General features: G+C 46.3%; 1 protein-coding gene across 1 annotated transcript in view; it reads left to right on the top strand.

Annotated features, from left to right (window-relative positions):
- Positions 1 to 14,351, top strand: part of ITGA9 (integrin subunit alpha 9) — a 303,581-nt gene that overhangs the window by 46,146 nt on the left and 243,084 nt on the right. The window contains exons 6-9 of the mRNA XM_019727631.3: positions 3,508 to 3,637; positions 6,285 to 6,370; positions 7,470 to 7,538; positions 12,033 to 12,170. Coding sequence (XP_019583190.3) covers positions 3,508 to 3,637; positions 6,285 to 6,370; positions 7,470 to 7,538; positions 12,033 to 12,170 — 423 coding nt within the window. The remainder of the gene's footprint in view (positions 1 to 3,507; positions 3,638 to 6,284; positions 6,371 to 7,469; positions 7,539 to 12,032; positions 12,171 to 14,351) is intronic.

Here is a 14,351-nt window from a genome sequence, read left to right as displayed (position 1 = left end):
TCAAAGCTGTTTGAGTTATGGATACCATGTGGGTTTTACCGGTCACTGAGCACAAGGGGGAATTTCCTGGGAACTTTGATTTTGTAGCCTAGGAGAATAGAGGTGATAGGTATGCTTCTAAGCAGCAAGACGTGGACCAACCCCGCCAGCCATGGAGCCCACTGTGGAAGCCTGGAGACATCCGGGGGCAAGGCTGTTTGGCACAGGCTTCTGAGGTGGACCTTGAGCATTCTGCTACCCTTCTGCTCATGCCAACTTGTGGTGTGCAGGGAAAAGCCCACGGCTCCTCTCAGCACCCCCAGATGCCCCTGTACCTCAGGAGGTGATGCTAATAAAGGCCCCCACTGTTTATTGATGGGATTCCACACCCTGATTGAAGTGGTGGCAGCCTTTGGCTCATGGAGAAGCTTGTGTTTCTATGTGTGACATTCACATCGGCTCTTCCTGGGTAGTGGGGAGCGAAGCATTGGTCACACTTTCCTGGCACTGGTGGACAGGGCCAAGAGGGCACAGGCGTCAGCCCTAATGAATGGAAAACACTAAATATGAGGGAGTTCCAGGGGGGAGGATGCTGCTTTCCTGCCCCTTCCCCCTGCTCCCAGCCCCAAGGCCTCAGTTTATCCAGTTTGAATTGAAGGGAGATGGGGCATGAACACTAAGAGGAGAGGAGGGGAAGAAAGGGCTGTTAGTTTTAAAGGTTTTCGAGGAGAGGTCTCATCCTTCTTGTAATGTTTTGAGAGAGGGCAGGCAGGCATATGTTAGACATGCATTTCTCAGCTTTTATCCTGGATTAATCTAAATCATTGGAAAAGAACACATTTGCTGCCTAGTGTCCCAAAGGCTTTACAGGCCCGTGGTGATGCTCAAAGCTTTGGCTTGTGAAGAACAGCCGGTGGAGAAAGTGCTACGCCGTGGACACAGCTGGTACTGGGATATCATTGTTCATTATGTTCTTTGGTGCCCTTTGTATTAGGACACTGATACTAGGATTCCTTTCTGAGCCCAAGGCCAAGGAAAGTCTCTCTTCTTCGATGGATGAACTGACCACTGTCTCTCTCACACCCTTTCTAGGACTAGCATAGTCCCTTACACAGAGCAGATGAGTAAGGGGAATAAATGGATGGACGAACGAGCCACCCATGTTTTCCCAGTGATGAGTCCTGAGTGCAGAAAGTGATATATTTTTATAACATCGTGAGCTTCCTCGGAGAGTATCCAGCGTATCATCCACAGCGTCCTTGGAGGTGGACAGGGTCTCAGAACCTTCAAATGAAGTGTTCCTTGCCCACACCTTCCTGAATTATCAAGAGCCAAGCATCCAGGCGGGAACCTGGTGGCTTTTCTTCCATCTGTGCTCACAGCCTCCTCTTTGTTCAGCTACTTTCCCAAACTGACCCCGGAACGTGTGATGGTCAAAGCATTGCCCTGCTCTCCTGCCCGCACGCTCTGTCTGAGGAGTCGCTCTAATTTTCTTTTCTTTTTTTAGATGTTTCTGACTTTCTCAGACATTTGCTCTCTGGGAATTCGGTGTGGCTTCGTGAATTGTCACCAGAAACTCAGAATCCTTGTGGCAGGATCTACAAGTCCCTTTCCTAGGGACTTGTAGCAAACCAGCTCTTCTGGCCGTGGTGAGGCCAGCTCTGCAGAGAGAGGCCACCTGGAAGGATGTTTCTGACATGGAACAGTGTGTGGGGACTTTAATGACAAAGGGAGGCCGTGAGAGGTGACCTTCACTGTGGCTGTCACTCCCATGAGCCCAGACGGCCTGCACCTTTGGGTGTTTGGTATAGTTGAGGGGTTTCCTCTCGACTTTGTCTTTATTCTAACCCTTTAGGATAGAATTTTTCTAAACTACTTTGTACATTTCCATGTTGCCTTCCCCTGGGAATGTCATACAAAGAGGCTTTATCTGTGTATCTAGTATATAAGGTTTCATACGTAATAGTAGGTGCTTAATAGATACCGTTCAATGAAAAATGAATGATTGTGTTAGAAAAATAGTTTTTATTATTTTTTTATTGCAGTGCAGATACTTTAGAAACTATAGACCATCAAAAAGAAGGGATTCCCTGTCGGGGAAGGAAGGAAACAAAGCCCCGGTCAGGACACCAGGGACCCACGGACACCTCCTTCCCCATCACAGCCTCCACACAGCACGTGCTCTATTTTAATGCCTGTACAATGTCATCCCACGCACTCATTTTGCATTCTCGGAGGCGACTTCCTTGTCAGTGTTTAATTGTTGTTCTAGAAATTTGAACAACAGGAAACACACTTCAGGGATAAAACAGAGAAAGACAACAAAAAGTTCTTGTAATCTGTCACCTAGTGGAAAAATGTGCCCACACACATTTTGGGGGCATATCTTTCTGGTCTTTGTCTGTCTATCTGCATACGTGTTTTTTTTTCCTTTTATAAAAGTTGATCGTACATATTGTTTAGTACATCCTTTTTGCCTCAACAGCACTTTGTGACTCAGTCCTGTTAGATCTTCCACAGTGTTTTTACTGCTATAGAATTCTGCTGAACGGATGTACTGTGATTTAGGATCCCTATTGTTAGACGTCTTGGTCATTTCCAACTTTTGTTAGCACAATTAGGATGCGTCTTCTTGTGGGGAAGACCCACGCAGGTCTCCATGCTGCCCTCCTAAGGTAACCGGATCATTTCTGAGCACGAGATTTGTCATCAGTGTTGGTCATTAGATGGTTCTGTAGCACAGACATGCTCTCAGGCTTGTGGAGGATGTGGGCCCATTTGCCTGTCATCCAAATGCTGAAGACAGCTGTGTCTTTGTGTTCCTGGGTCTGCTTTTACTAGTAGTTGCTGTCTCTTGCTGCTTGTGGTCTCTTCCCTTTCTAGTCTACGTCCTTTCCTTAGTGAGCCTCTCTGCTCTCCTGTTTTTGTTCTGAGTTTGCAGTGGGTCAGAGGGACCAGAAAACCCAGCTTTCGAACGGTTCCTGTTGAGCATTCTGACAGGTCCGGAGGGGATTTCCGGGAGTGTTAGTATGTGGTTTTTGCAAAGCTGATTTGGGTCACTGTTTTCCTCTTGCTCTGGATCGGGCAGGTGGGGTTGTTGGATGGCAGGGCCAGAGGCCAGGCTGGGTGAGATTGTGTGGTGTCTTTTCATGAGCATTGTTCCCTGGCATTCTGTGATGTAGGACAATGTCATATTGTTGCCATTTCCTTGGTCCTGGTTGTAAAGGGGAGGAAATATGTGCCGTCTCATCTGTGGGTAGGATAAAGATCTGGCATGTTGCTCGTTCTGTCACCTCGCTCAGTTATTTTGGTCTTTATTCCTAATGAGCCCATCTGTATAATTGATTGCATAATGCCAGGGAATCTGGTGAGATAATTTTTCTTTTAAATTGTTCGGCTGAAGAAAGTCCTTGGTGAGGTATCTTTCCTTTCCTTGTGAGTTCCTTATTCTGATTGCGGTTTTCCTCTCCCTGCCTGCTCCCCTCATCAGCTGCCTTCCCTGATTACCTCTGGGTTTCTCTTCGGTAGGAGCTGGTGGTGATGGGCGCCCCAGGGTCATTTTATTGGGCTGGGACGGTCAAAGTGCTGAACCTCACAGACAACACCTACTTCAAGCTGAACGATGACGCGATCATGAACAGGCGGTACACGTACCTGGGTGAGTAGCTCAAGGAGGTGACAGGTAAGAAAGGGGGCGGGGGAGTGGTAGCCACCAAGTTCATGAATTATTGCTTTACTGGTGGAACAGAGTTTGTTGGCTTTTACATCTGTTGTTCTAATGAGTTATACTTTTACCTGGGTACCCGAACACCAAGCCCCCCACACAGAGGAGAACAAAGGAGGGGACTGAATGAAAACTGTGTGATTTAATTGACCCTCCAGGGAAGCAAGTCATTTTAGTTTCTTAGTCTAGCAATTACTCAAGTTCAGATGATCAGGTACAAAGTGACTGCAACAGAATCCTGGTTTTCCACGGCATTCCGTTGGGTGAGGTATCTGCTTCCTGGTCCCCAAACTGGATGCAAACAGAAATAAGAAGAACCAGAAATGATCATGACGGATGGCCGCCTCATGCTGAAGTTTTAAGTAAAGGCTAAGAAACTTTTATTTTCTCAGCCCATTTAATCTTCTCGAGAGAAGGTAGACACAAGGGAAGTTAGTAGCCACCAGGCCAGAACGACACTGGGACAAGACGGGACCTATTTAAGAACAGAGATGGGCGTCCTTTCCTTGTGTACATGACAATTTTACGTTGCTTTTCTTTCATGCCCTAAATGCTACAATTCTGGACTGAAAATGAAGCTCACTTTAGGAAGGTCTAATGAGAAAACAACGCTCTTTCACACGCATTACACGTAATTTAAATCTGGTGGTGGTGGTGGGGGCGGGGATCCTTCTGCATTTTCATAGAGATTCACTTGTGAGATGGCAGCAAGGAGCCAGCGACTTGCCATCCCCCTGCTAACTGCCCAGTTGTTTGCCCAGTGACATAAACCGTGATACATTTACTTGGAATCGTTGTGCTGTTGCTGCTCTGTGTTCACCTTCATGCCACCATTTATTAAGCACTTTCTCTGTGCCGGGCGCTGCATATTCTTTTAATTCCTCAAACAGCCTTGGGCAGTAGCTGTTATTATTACCCACATTTTATAGGTGACGAAACTGAGGTACAAAGAAGTTATGGAACTTGCCAGGGTCACATGATTCGTAAATAGCAAAGTAGGGGTTTCAACCTGTGGTTTCGGAGCCCAGAGTTTCTAAAGTCCGACCTGCCTTCCCTGGGCATGATTGAAGACACCACCAACCCCTCACTAGGCTGGGGGCACCTTGAAGGTGGGGTATGTGTATCCCGTTCCCAGGATTCAGTATAGTGCCTGGTGCATTGCGTAGGGACTCAGCCTATGTTGATTCGGTCAGCAAATGAAAAAAAGGCAAAAGAGAGCCTGGTTTGGGTGAGGGCTTTAGGGACTAGGCTTTGGGTTGCTGGATTCTCCCTACATACAAAACAGAGGCCCTTATCCGCTGCAGCCATTGCAAGGCTCACTGGCTTTGAAATCCTTCCCAGCACTCTTGGGTAATGTGAGCCTCCAGTCTGAAGGAAATCAGCCACGGTGCTTCTACTTGGTAAATAAGAATTGATCCCAATATGGTGTCATCGCAAAACCCAAATAGCTTGTGATCACAGCATTAGGGTTCGAGGGTGATGACATGGTTTGGGGAATCTATGGCAGCCTGGACAGGGTTTCTGCCAGCCAGAGGAGAGAGCTCTCAGACTACCAGCAAAGCTCTCAGCATCGGAAGGACACATTTAGATTAAGCTCCGACAACTCTTTCCTTTCTTGCTAGATTCCTTTTGTACCTGGATTCTTTACCCACGCATCTGCCCCACCCACCCACCCATCCATCCACCCACAGTCAATTTCATTCTGCCTTCTCTTAGGAGGGAGTTTCGCATGACGGTTAAAAGCACGGGATTTAGCCACAGATTAGATTTGAATCTCGATGTGTGATCTGGGGCAGGTTGCTTAGTCGCATTTAGTTACCCAGTTTCTATGTCTGTAAGAAAGAATCATACCTTCGTCCTAGAATGGTGGGATTAAAAGAGACGATGGCATCCAAAGACACATACAAGGGTGTTCATAGCAGCTTTATTCATAATAACCGCAAACCGGAAACAACCCAAATGCCTAGCAACAGGAGGAAAAAAAGATACACTAATCAATAATAAAAAGGAACTACTACACTTAACAACACAATGAATGTCACAGATGTTGTGTAAAGTGAAGTTCTAGATCAGGCAAAACTAATATATAATCATAGGAATCAGAACAGTGGCTACCGTGGCGGGTATTGACTGGGAAAGGGCCTCAGAGAACCTTCTGGGTTATGGTTCTATGGTTAGAATCACTCTGAGTGGTGATTGCATGGTTATGTCCATGTGGACACATTAAGTTCTACACCTCAGATGTGTGTACTTTACCGTATGAAAATTCAAACCGTACAAAAATTCAAAATGTATCAAAAAGAAGAAGAAAATAGATACCGAGTATTTAGCATAGTACCTGTTCCAAAGAGGACACTCAGAAACCACTCTTTCCTTGTGAACATGTGGTCATGTGAGATGAGCCATTCCAGCATGAGAAGACTGACAGCTGCCATTTGTTCCCTGTACTTTATGTTCCAAGAAAAGCGGAATCCTAACTATCTAGACAGGGGTGCTTGAGAAACGTTTTCCTCTGAAGGAACTTTTCCTTCCCTGCCCTTCTTTCTCAACCCCATGCTTGGTTGCTGCCCATCTCTTACAGGCTATGCGGTTACCGCCGGCCATTTCTCTCACGTGTCCACCACCGATGTGGTGGGAGGTGCCCCACAGGATGAAGGCATCGGAAAGGTGAGGAGAAGAGTCCGTGGGATAGTGTGGGCTCAGACAGAAGGGGGGACCATGCTGCCACTGTTCCACTGTGAACATGTCGTCATGTGAGCTGATTGTCTGGCTAGGTCTTATTTTCGGGGAAACACAGTAGAGCCAGACAGAGAGAATCCTGGACCCAGTCAACAACAACAACAAAAAAGAGCATGAAAATGCTGCTTTCAGTTAGATCACATGAAAAGCTCTGGGTTAACTGGTCATAATTGACAAAATTGCTGACTGTTCCAAATTCCCAGAGGGTGGGGTCTGGTACACACCTGATTCCCAAGGAGCCCAGCATGGACCTCTGGCCTTCAGGATTTGGGTGGTTGTTTGTTTCTGGTGTCAGGGCACAAAAGCATTCACACTAAGATGGTGATTCCTTACCCCATGGCAGGGCCCCCTATCTTTATTCTCATGGGACACTCCTCCCATAAGATGCAACTAGGAAAAGAACTTCCATAGTCATGTCATTTAGGAAGTTCTACATGAATGAGCTTCTTTGTGGTGGAGATTCAGGGTATAAACATGCACATTAGGGCTCTGAAGAGTCCCATGGTAAAGGATTTTATATAACGTTTAACTCTGGCACTTCCCAAACTAAACTCATATTTACCCAAGCAGATTTCATGGCTCGAATGTTCTGTGGTATCACTTTGGAAAATGGCTTTGTCTAAAATACCTCCCTCACTCTGTCTTATCTTGACATGCCTGCTAAAGCTCTAACTAGTAGGAATGAAGGACATACTTTTCAACGAAGAAAATATTGTTTCCAAGAGTCAAATTGTTGGATAGTAGTAATTTGGAAGCTCCCTGGGTCTCATTGTGCGTGGTTTCCATCAGTTACGTGTCTCAGGCGCAATGGAGGTGATCTCTGCCTGAGGATGGAAGGACACTTTCTTTCTTTGCAGAGTTGATAAAATGAGGGCAACACTGACTTCATTATTGTCAGCCAGTGTAAGCACACCTGCCCTGTGCCTGGCCAGGCATTTAAATAGGACTCCCAGGGTGATGATGGTAAATATCTTTGGTTATTGCTTCCATCTTACCTGGATTTTTTTTTTTTTTTTTCATTCCATAGGTTTATATTTTTAGAGCTGACCGAAGATCAGGCACCTTAATTAAGATTTTTCAGGCATCAGGTAAAAAGGTGAGATTCTTGGTGTAAATGTCTTTTTGTTGTTTGAGAGATGTCACCATGTGGGAATCAGTTTTTACTTTTTCAAAAATTGATTTAAAGGCCCTATCTGTGCCCTATATTTACATGGCAGTTCTACTGCCTGTTGGTGCCTTAACCTTCCCAACACCGTGTAACCTGAAAATTCAAGGGATTCATGCTTGCCGGAGGAGACATGCAGCCAGATGAGTGTGTACGTGGCTAAGTTCCAGCACAGAGCTTTCAAAGGTTGTCCATAGTTCAGACCCTGTCTTCAGAATTACTGCACGCTGTTTCTGTCTGCCTCTGTCCCTCTCCATCTGTCCGTCTTTGTTTCATACAGACACATCTACACCTCCAGAGGGGTCATGTACGGTTGCGTACAGGTAGCAATCCCTGATATGTATACTGATAACTTTCAAAGGAGGCACAGAGACCAGCGGTTCTCATGCTCCTTATCTCACCAGTGCAGTGCTGCCCCCTCCTCCCTGCATCCTGAGCACCCCCACCACCATTGCCATGGGGATTGTTGTCACACAAAGAAAAAGCAAACAAAACACCCATTTGCCCTCGCTCGGGAAGGCTGCCATTAAATTAGTCACGGGCAAGGTTTATCTGCCTATGTGGTTTGTCCTCACCCTCTCCCCAATCCTAATTCCTGCAAATTTCTCATCTTAATTCCTGTTATTACTGCACCATAGTCTGAAAGTCAGCCAGCTGGAGATTCCTTTGATTAATAAACGTGGGCTTCTTAGCCATGGACACCTTGTGTGGCTTAGATCAGCAAGGTTGCTTAGTGTGATTGGATGCTCTAAGGGGACGCCAATTCAGGCTGGGAGATGAGATTGGTCATTCAGAGGCTTCTCTTGGTAGAGGCCTTAGTGAGCTCTGGGAAGAAGCTTGGGACACCTGGGACACGGGAGGGAGATGACAGGAGATAGAATGTCAGAAGATGATTTTACCTCATCACTACCCTGAGAAAAGCGGGCGGTGGGGGGGGAAGATGGTTTCCTTTCTCGGTGGTCATGTGTCCCAGCCCCAGTTCAGTTCCTGCTGTCAGTTAGACCTGCGGCACGCAGCCTGGCATCGTTACATATGGTTTTGATGGTGAGTCCTATTCTGAGTTCCATAAATTCCACTCACTTTTTGCAGTTTTAACAACCTTAATGTGTATACTCAGTATGTAATTGTCATCTTTCCAAGAACAACAAAAATGCATCCCCGAACTTGTGAAGTTTTCCCTGAGAACAACCCTGCGTTCCCCTGAGAACTGGGCTGGCCTGTTATTTTAACATTTCCAAGCCCCAAAGCAGCAACACTGGAAAATGACTATGAGCAATTCTGCAGAAAAGGTTTTCCAAGCCCCTCTAAAGATAGAAAATGTATAACTCTATGTCATTTGTGATTTAAAAAAAAAAAAGTCCCAAAGAGCAAGTAGGGTATGAATGCTGCTAAGCCTAACATTTTAGATCTTTCTCCAAAAAATAATCAATAGGTGAGTATGTCTACTGAGGAAAACCCCCTCTGCTCCCCTTCAAATGTATCTGAGCTTGAAAGCATAAAATTAAAGGATTCTTTCCCCTTTCCCCCTGATTTATGGGGATATAATTTACATATAATGTTGTGTAAGTTTAAGGTGTATAGCATGATCATTTGATAATTGGTATATATACAGAGAATGCCAAAAACATGTATACACATTTTAAGAAAGGAAAACTGTGTTAAAATTGTAATAATATATACTGATAATAAAACATGAATACAAGTCATGTTTGACTTCTGCAATTACAAGAGGTGCTCAAAGTGGTTACCATCAGCATCCAGACACTTCTGATTATTGCGAACTACTTCTTGAGCAATGTTGACCAAAGTGTCCACTTGTATACTTTTTTTGTGTCACTTTTTTGGAACCCTCAGTACACACACACACACACACACACACACACACACACTGAAATGATTAACACATCCATCACCTCACATAACTACTATTTTTTAGAAAGTGCTGTGTGGAGCTTAAACATACCCGTCACCGACTTCGGAATGTTTCCATGTGTATCGGTAGCTGTACCTGCTTGCCTGCTTCCTCTGTCCCCCACTCCACTCCCCACGGCCTGTACCCTGGAGAGACCCATTATTGCCTGTCATCCTGGCGTAATTAACAGTCTGTAATTGTGTTCTCGCTCCTTCTCAGAAACAGCCTGGTCTGGATGATAACTTACATGGCCACCCATCTGTAACTGGGTAATGGTCAGGTTTTGAGGGGTAGATTTGAGAGTCAGTAAAATGAGAGGTTAACATTTGAGAAGCCACGTGTCCAAACTTCCTTGGACTTTATGAAACTGAGTTCCAGGAGACCAGCTTACTTGTCTGCTTGAATGTCCTTAAGACAGGATGTGTCATGACTTCTGAAGGGGGGGATTAAAGAGCCCAGGCATTTCACCTCCCAGCCCTGGAGCCATGCTGCTTTTCATTTTCTTTGGGGGCTCTTCTTGTCCTTACCTCGTACCATTTTAGAGTTATTCCTTCATTCTGTCACTCACTCTTGCCCTCTTGTTGCACTGTCTTCTAGCTTTACCCCCATCACCTCTCCGATTTTGAAATAGACCATTACTCTATACATCTTATTCTGCTTTTTGCCACAAGACATGAGAAATCCTTGTCCCTCTGACTTATCCATTGTTTCGTAGGGAAAGGACATGACCCCGAGCTTTCAAAGGGTGCCTTTAGCTTTACTCTGTGTCCAGAGTCACACACAGAGAAGAGGGTTCTGACTCAGTAAACCACTAGTCCACTTCTGCTTTTGTTTGGCCAGAATTTGGTCAGCTAATTCTGTCTCCTGGCTTCACCATAACAAACACACCAAAAAAACCCAGTTCTGGTCTTTATTGGTTGACATCCTGCATAGACACATAAGAAATCACCAGTATGTATGTAGTTCAGATGTTAATAGAGACACACATGCCCGAATTTCCAGGCTGATGGGTGAGCTCTGATGAAGAAACACTCATCCCAAAGCATGTCACGGCCATGTTGAAGTTTTATTGCACTAACGGAGTGTGTGATGCATCAGTATATAGATAGGAAACTTCATGTGCAAGGATTTCTGATTTAACACTGACAACAATGCCAAGTTAAATAGCTCATTGGAATGTAACAAAGACTTCCCTGGGGCTCAGACAGAGACAACAGCTGGTGGCTTCAAGAGCTTGCCTGGGTCTTAGTTCTTTAACTAAAGTCCAGACTGGGTGATTGGCAAGGCTGTTGAATTAGCGACTGGCAACTGGTTTCTGTCTCCCCTGCCTCCTGTGATTCTAAACCTCCACTGTGCCCTTCTCCCTTGGGAATGGAAGGGCTGGAAGCGGGTGTGGGTTGGGTGGAAGTGGCCTTGGCATATGACTGGGGAAGGACTTCTGAGTCCTCGTGTCCCAGGGCTAACTGCAGGAAATAGTCAGGAGTGCCCTCTACCTGTGTCCCACTCCCTGGGCTTAGCTGCCAATATACTCCAACAATGAAGAAAATGCTTGTTCATGGTGATAACAAACAGAGCCCTTTTATTTGAAAACATTTTTTAAAAAAGGATAGCTTTTTTTTTTCTTTTTTCTTTTTTTTTATAACCAGCAGTTGTAAACTGGCAGACGTTGGAAAGGATACAGCCTACAAAAAATTTTGTTTGTCCTGCACAGTACGTTTGTTTGTTTGTTTTAATTTTTAATATGAGCCAATTTGTTGTATTTAAAAAATAGGCCTTTTAAGTAAAATTTTAGATTTTTGGCTTCTCTTGAAAAATGGGAAAATTGGCTTTCCCTGGGTCAGGCTTCCTCTTCACAGCAGTTGACAACCCCTGGGCAGGAGCTGCTCCTTTAGCTGGGTCTGTGGACTCATTTGCCACTGTCTCCACCATTCCCTGTTGCTTCCCAGACACTGAAGCCAAGCGTCATTGCCACTTGTCAGCATACTTACACTGTTAGTTGCTTTTTCTTATACGTGTCATATCACCTGCCTGCATCCCATTGGCATTTGGGTTTGAGACCCCTGGTTTAAAATAATAGGTACTGGATTAAGCTATCATTAAAGAAGAGCCAGTGTAACCTGGCTGTGTTTCCTCTTCTGTCAAGTAGTCTTATGAGTTCTACCTGGTTGTAACCTGTATTTGCAACCTCACCTCGTATTTTTAAAACCAGTGCCTCATTCTCTGGGATGGGTCCATTTGTTTTCCCTTTGGTAGGGCTCTGGGAAAGGGGACGGAGCCAGTTAGCTCTGGTCTCACATTGACTGGGGGCTGTGCCTCACTGCTGGGAAGGGAAGTCAGATATTTTACTGTTTCCCTAGGCATTCTAGCTTGTGGGGCTAAGGGGCAGAGCTGCTGTCTAGCCTCTGAGGGGCCTGGGGGCAAGTGCTTCTAAAGCCAGTGGGCTGGAGGAGAGCGAGGGCTTCCTGTGTGAGGGCAGACACTGAACGCTTTGTTGCAACTCGACTTGGTTGCAGATGGGCTCTTACTTCGGCTCCTCCTTATGTGCAGTTGACCTGAACGCAGACGGCCTCTCTGACCTGCTGGTGGGGGCCCCCATGTTTTCTGAGATCAGGGACGAGGGGCAGGTCACCGTCTACATCAACAGAGGAAACGTGAGTACAGTGCTGGGCTACATGTGGACGGGGTGTGGGAGAGGAACATTTGCCCAGTGGGCGTTGTTTGAACATCCCTCTGGGCCGTGCACTGAGCCCCATTGCCCAGGTAGGAGCTTTCTACCTGCAGAAAGCTCAATGTTCCGTCAATGGAACGTTACATACAATGTTACAACTGCAAACATACAGGGATCAAGAAAAATCTTAATGGCTGTGGTTTGGATGCTTACTATGTACCGGGAACTGTTCCTCTCTCTTTCTGTGAATTATTTCAATGTAGTGTGTACATGGTATCAGGGGTCCCCATTTTTCAGGTGAAAAAAACGGAGGCTCAGAGAGGTTAAGTAACCTGCCCCAAACCACACAGCTAAGAAGTGATGGGGCTGGGATGTGAACGTAGGGAAGCTGGCTTCAGAGCTGGCTTGCTTCACCTCTTGGTTATGTTGCCTTCCTGGGCATATATACAACACCTGCCTAGGGAAGCAGAGAAGCCTTCTCAGAGGACACAATGGCTGGAACGAATCCGTGAAGGAGTAGGAGTTAGGCAGATGGGCTGGAGTGGGCTGGGAGCTGGGCGAGTGGGTTGAGGTATGAGCAGCAGGAGCATTTAGTTCACCATGGGGGTTGGGTGGGGGCAATGCAGTGGCCAAGGGTCATAATCATAAGATGTCCCTTATTCTGCAGAATCGTGAAAGGCATGGGATGGGGTCAGAAAGATGCCTCTGCCTCTGTTTAGCTGAGCAGAGGGTGGGCAGGGACAGGCGGCAGGAGACCAGTGAGAAAGAATCTGGAAGTAAGAGTGTTCAACAAGCAGGAAATAGTTAAAGGAATATATTTGGGTACCACAGCCTTTGAGCTAACATGAGAAAATGCTTATAAGATAATCAGGGGAAAGGCAGGATAAAAACTGTGTGTACAAACAACCTTTAAAAATACACAGGATACATAGGGAATGTTATGAACAGATCTCCCTGGGTGGTTGTGCTTGGGTAGAGGTTTAGTTTTATCTTTATCCAAATAGCAAGAATGTAATACTTCCATAATCAAAAAAGTGAGTGCTTTTCAGCAGCGACCAAGGTGCTAGTTATCCCAATTGGGAGGGAGCGATGGTGTTTAACTACCACCAGGTGGTCAGACACCAGAGAGAACGGGCAGCTATTCAAAGAGGAGTCAGAGGACGTTAGAGCCTTGGAGTTTCCTGGATGTTTGCAAACTCTGTGAGGTGGATCTCAACCTGGGAGGGGAGAAGCTTCCTGGTATCCGTTGCAGCGAGTATGAGCACCTGCGTCCCCACAAGGGGGACAGGCACAGCACAGGGAGAAACGAAGTGGTCATCATGAAGCTGAGAACAGCTGGCCCTCGGCAGCTGCCAGCCACGCTGCTTGCAGGAGACGGGAGCATTTGTGTGGGTGTGAACTTGTCTGAGGCAATACTGCAACCAGACCACCAGCCTGACGATACGTCTCAGTCTGGGTGTGGACACGGAGCAGGGTGATTCCCCAGACCTGCCCTGGACACGTTTTACCCACACATCTCAGCCCCTCGACCAATGTTTCCAATGCCACGTGCTCACTAAATGCCAGGGTACTCTTATTTCTGTCCAGCCTCTTCCTCTTTGATTAGTGGTTGCAAAGCAGTGGGGAGAAGTTCGGAAAAAGCGATGACTGGTGCTCGGGAGACCTGCCTTGGAAGCTTGGTTTTGTCACTGACTAGCCTGTGTGACATGGACAAAGAGCTTACAGTTGGTGGCTCAGTTTCCTCCTCTGTGAAGTGGGTCTTCCTCAGAGTCCTTGTGCGATGGAAATGAAGAGGTGGACACACAGTGCCGGGTACAATCAAGAAATCACGTCTTGGTGCTTCTTCTGCCCACCGTATTAATAGGAAGAAACCATTACATAGTTCTGTTGTGGGGTGGGGGTTGCATTGATGTAAGAAATCATCACAGGTTTATGGTTGCTAAGTTGCAAGTGGTTTGTGTTTCGAGTGAAAAACATTTGGTCGGCAAAAGCCACGTGCTCCCTGGGGTGCTCTGTGGGTGTACAGTGGGTCCAGAGTATGTCTGCCCTGGGGCAGGTTCAGACACTCTCGTGCCCCAGACCATCAGATTGTGTCTTAACACTGATAGTCACATAGCCATGGTTGGGGAATAGAGTGGATGTCCTCAAATGGCTTTGCTTGCCA

This window comes from Rhinolophus sinicus, chromosome 5 (genome assembly GCF_057876585.1).
Source record: "Rhinolophus sinicus isolate RSI-liver-muscle chromosome 5, RSI-T2T, whole genome shotgun sequence".
Lineage (NCBI taxonomy): Eukaryota > Metazoa > Chordata > Mammalia > Chiroptera > Rhinolophidae > Rhinolophus > Rhinolophus sinicus.
Note: the sequence above shows the minus strand (reverse complement) of the source record. Positions and strands in the feature narration are given on the sequence as shown.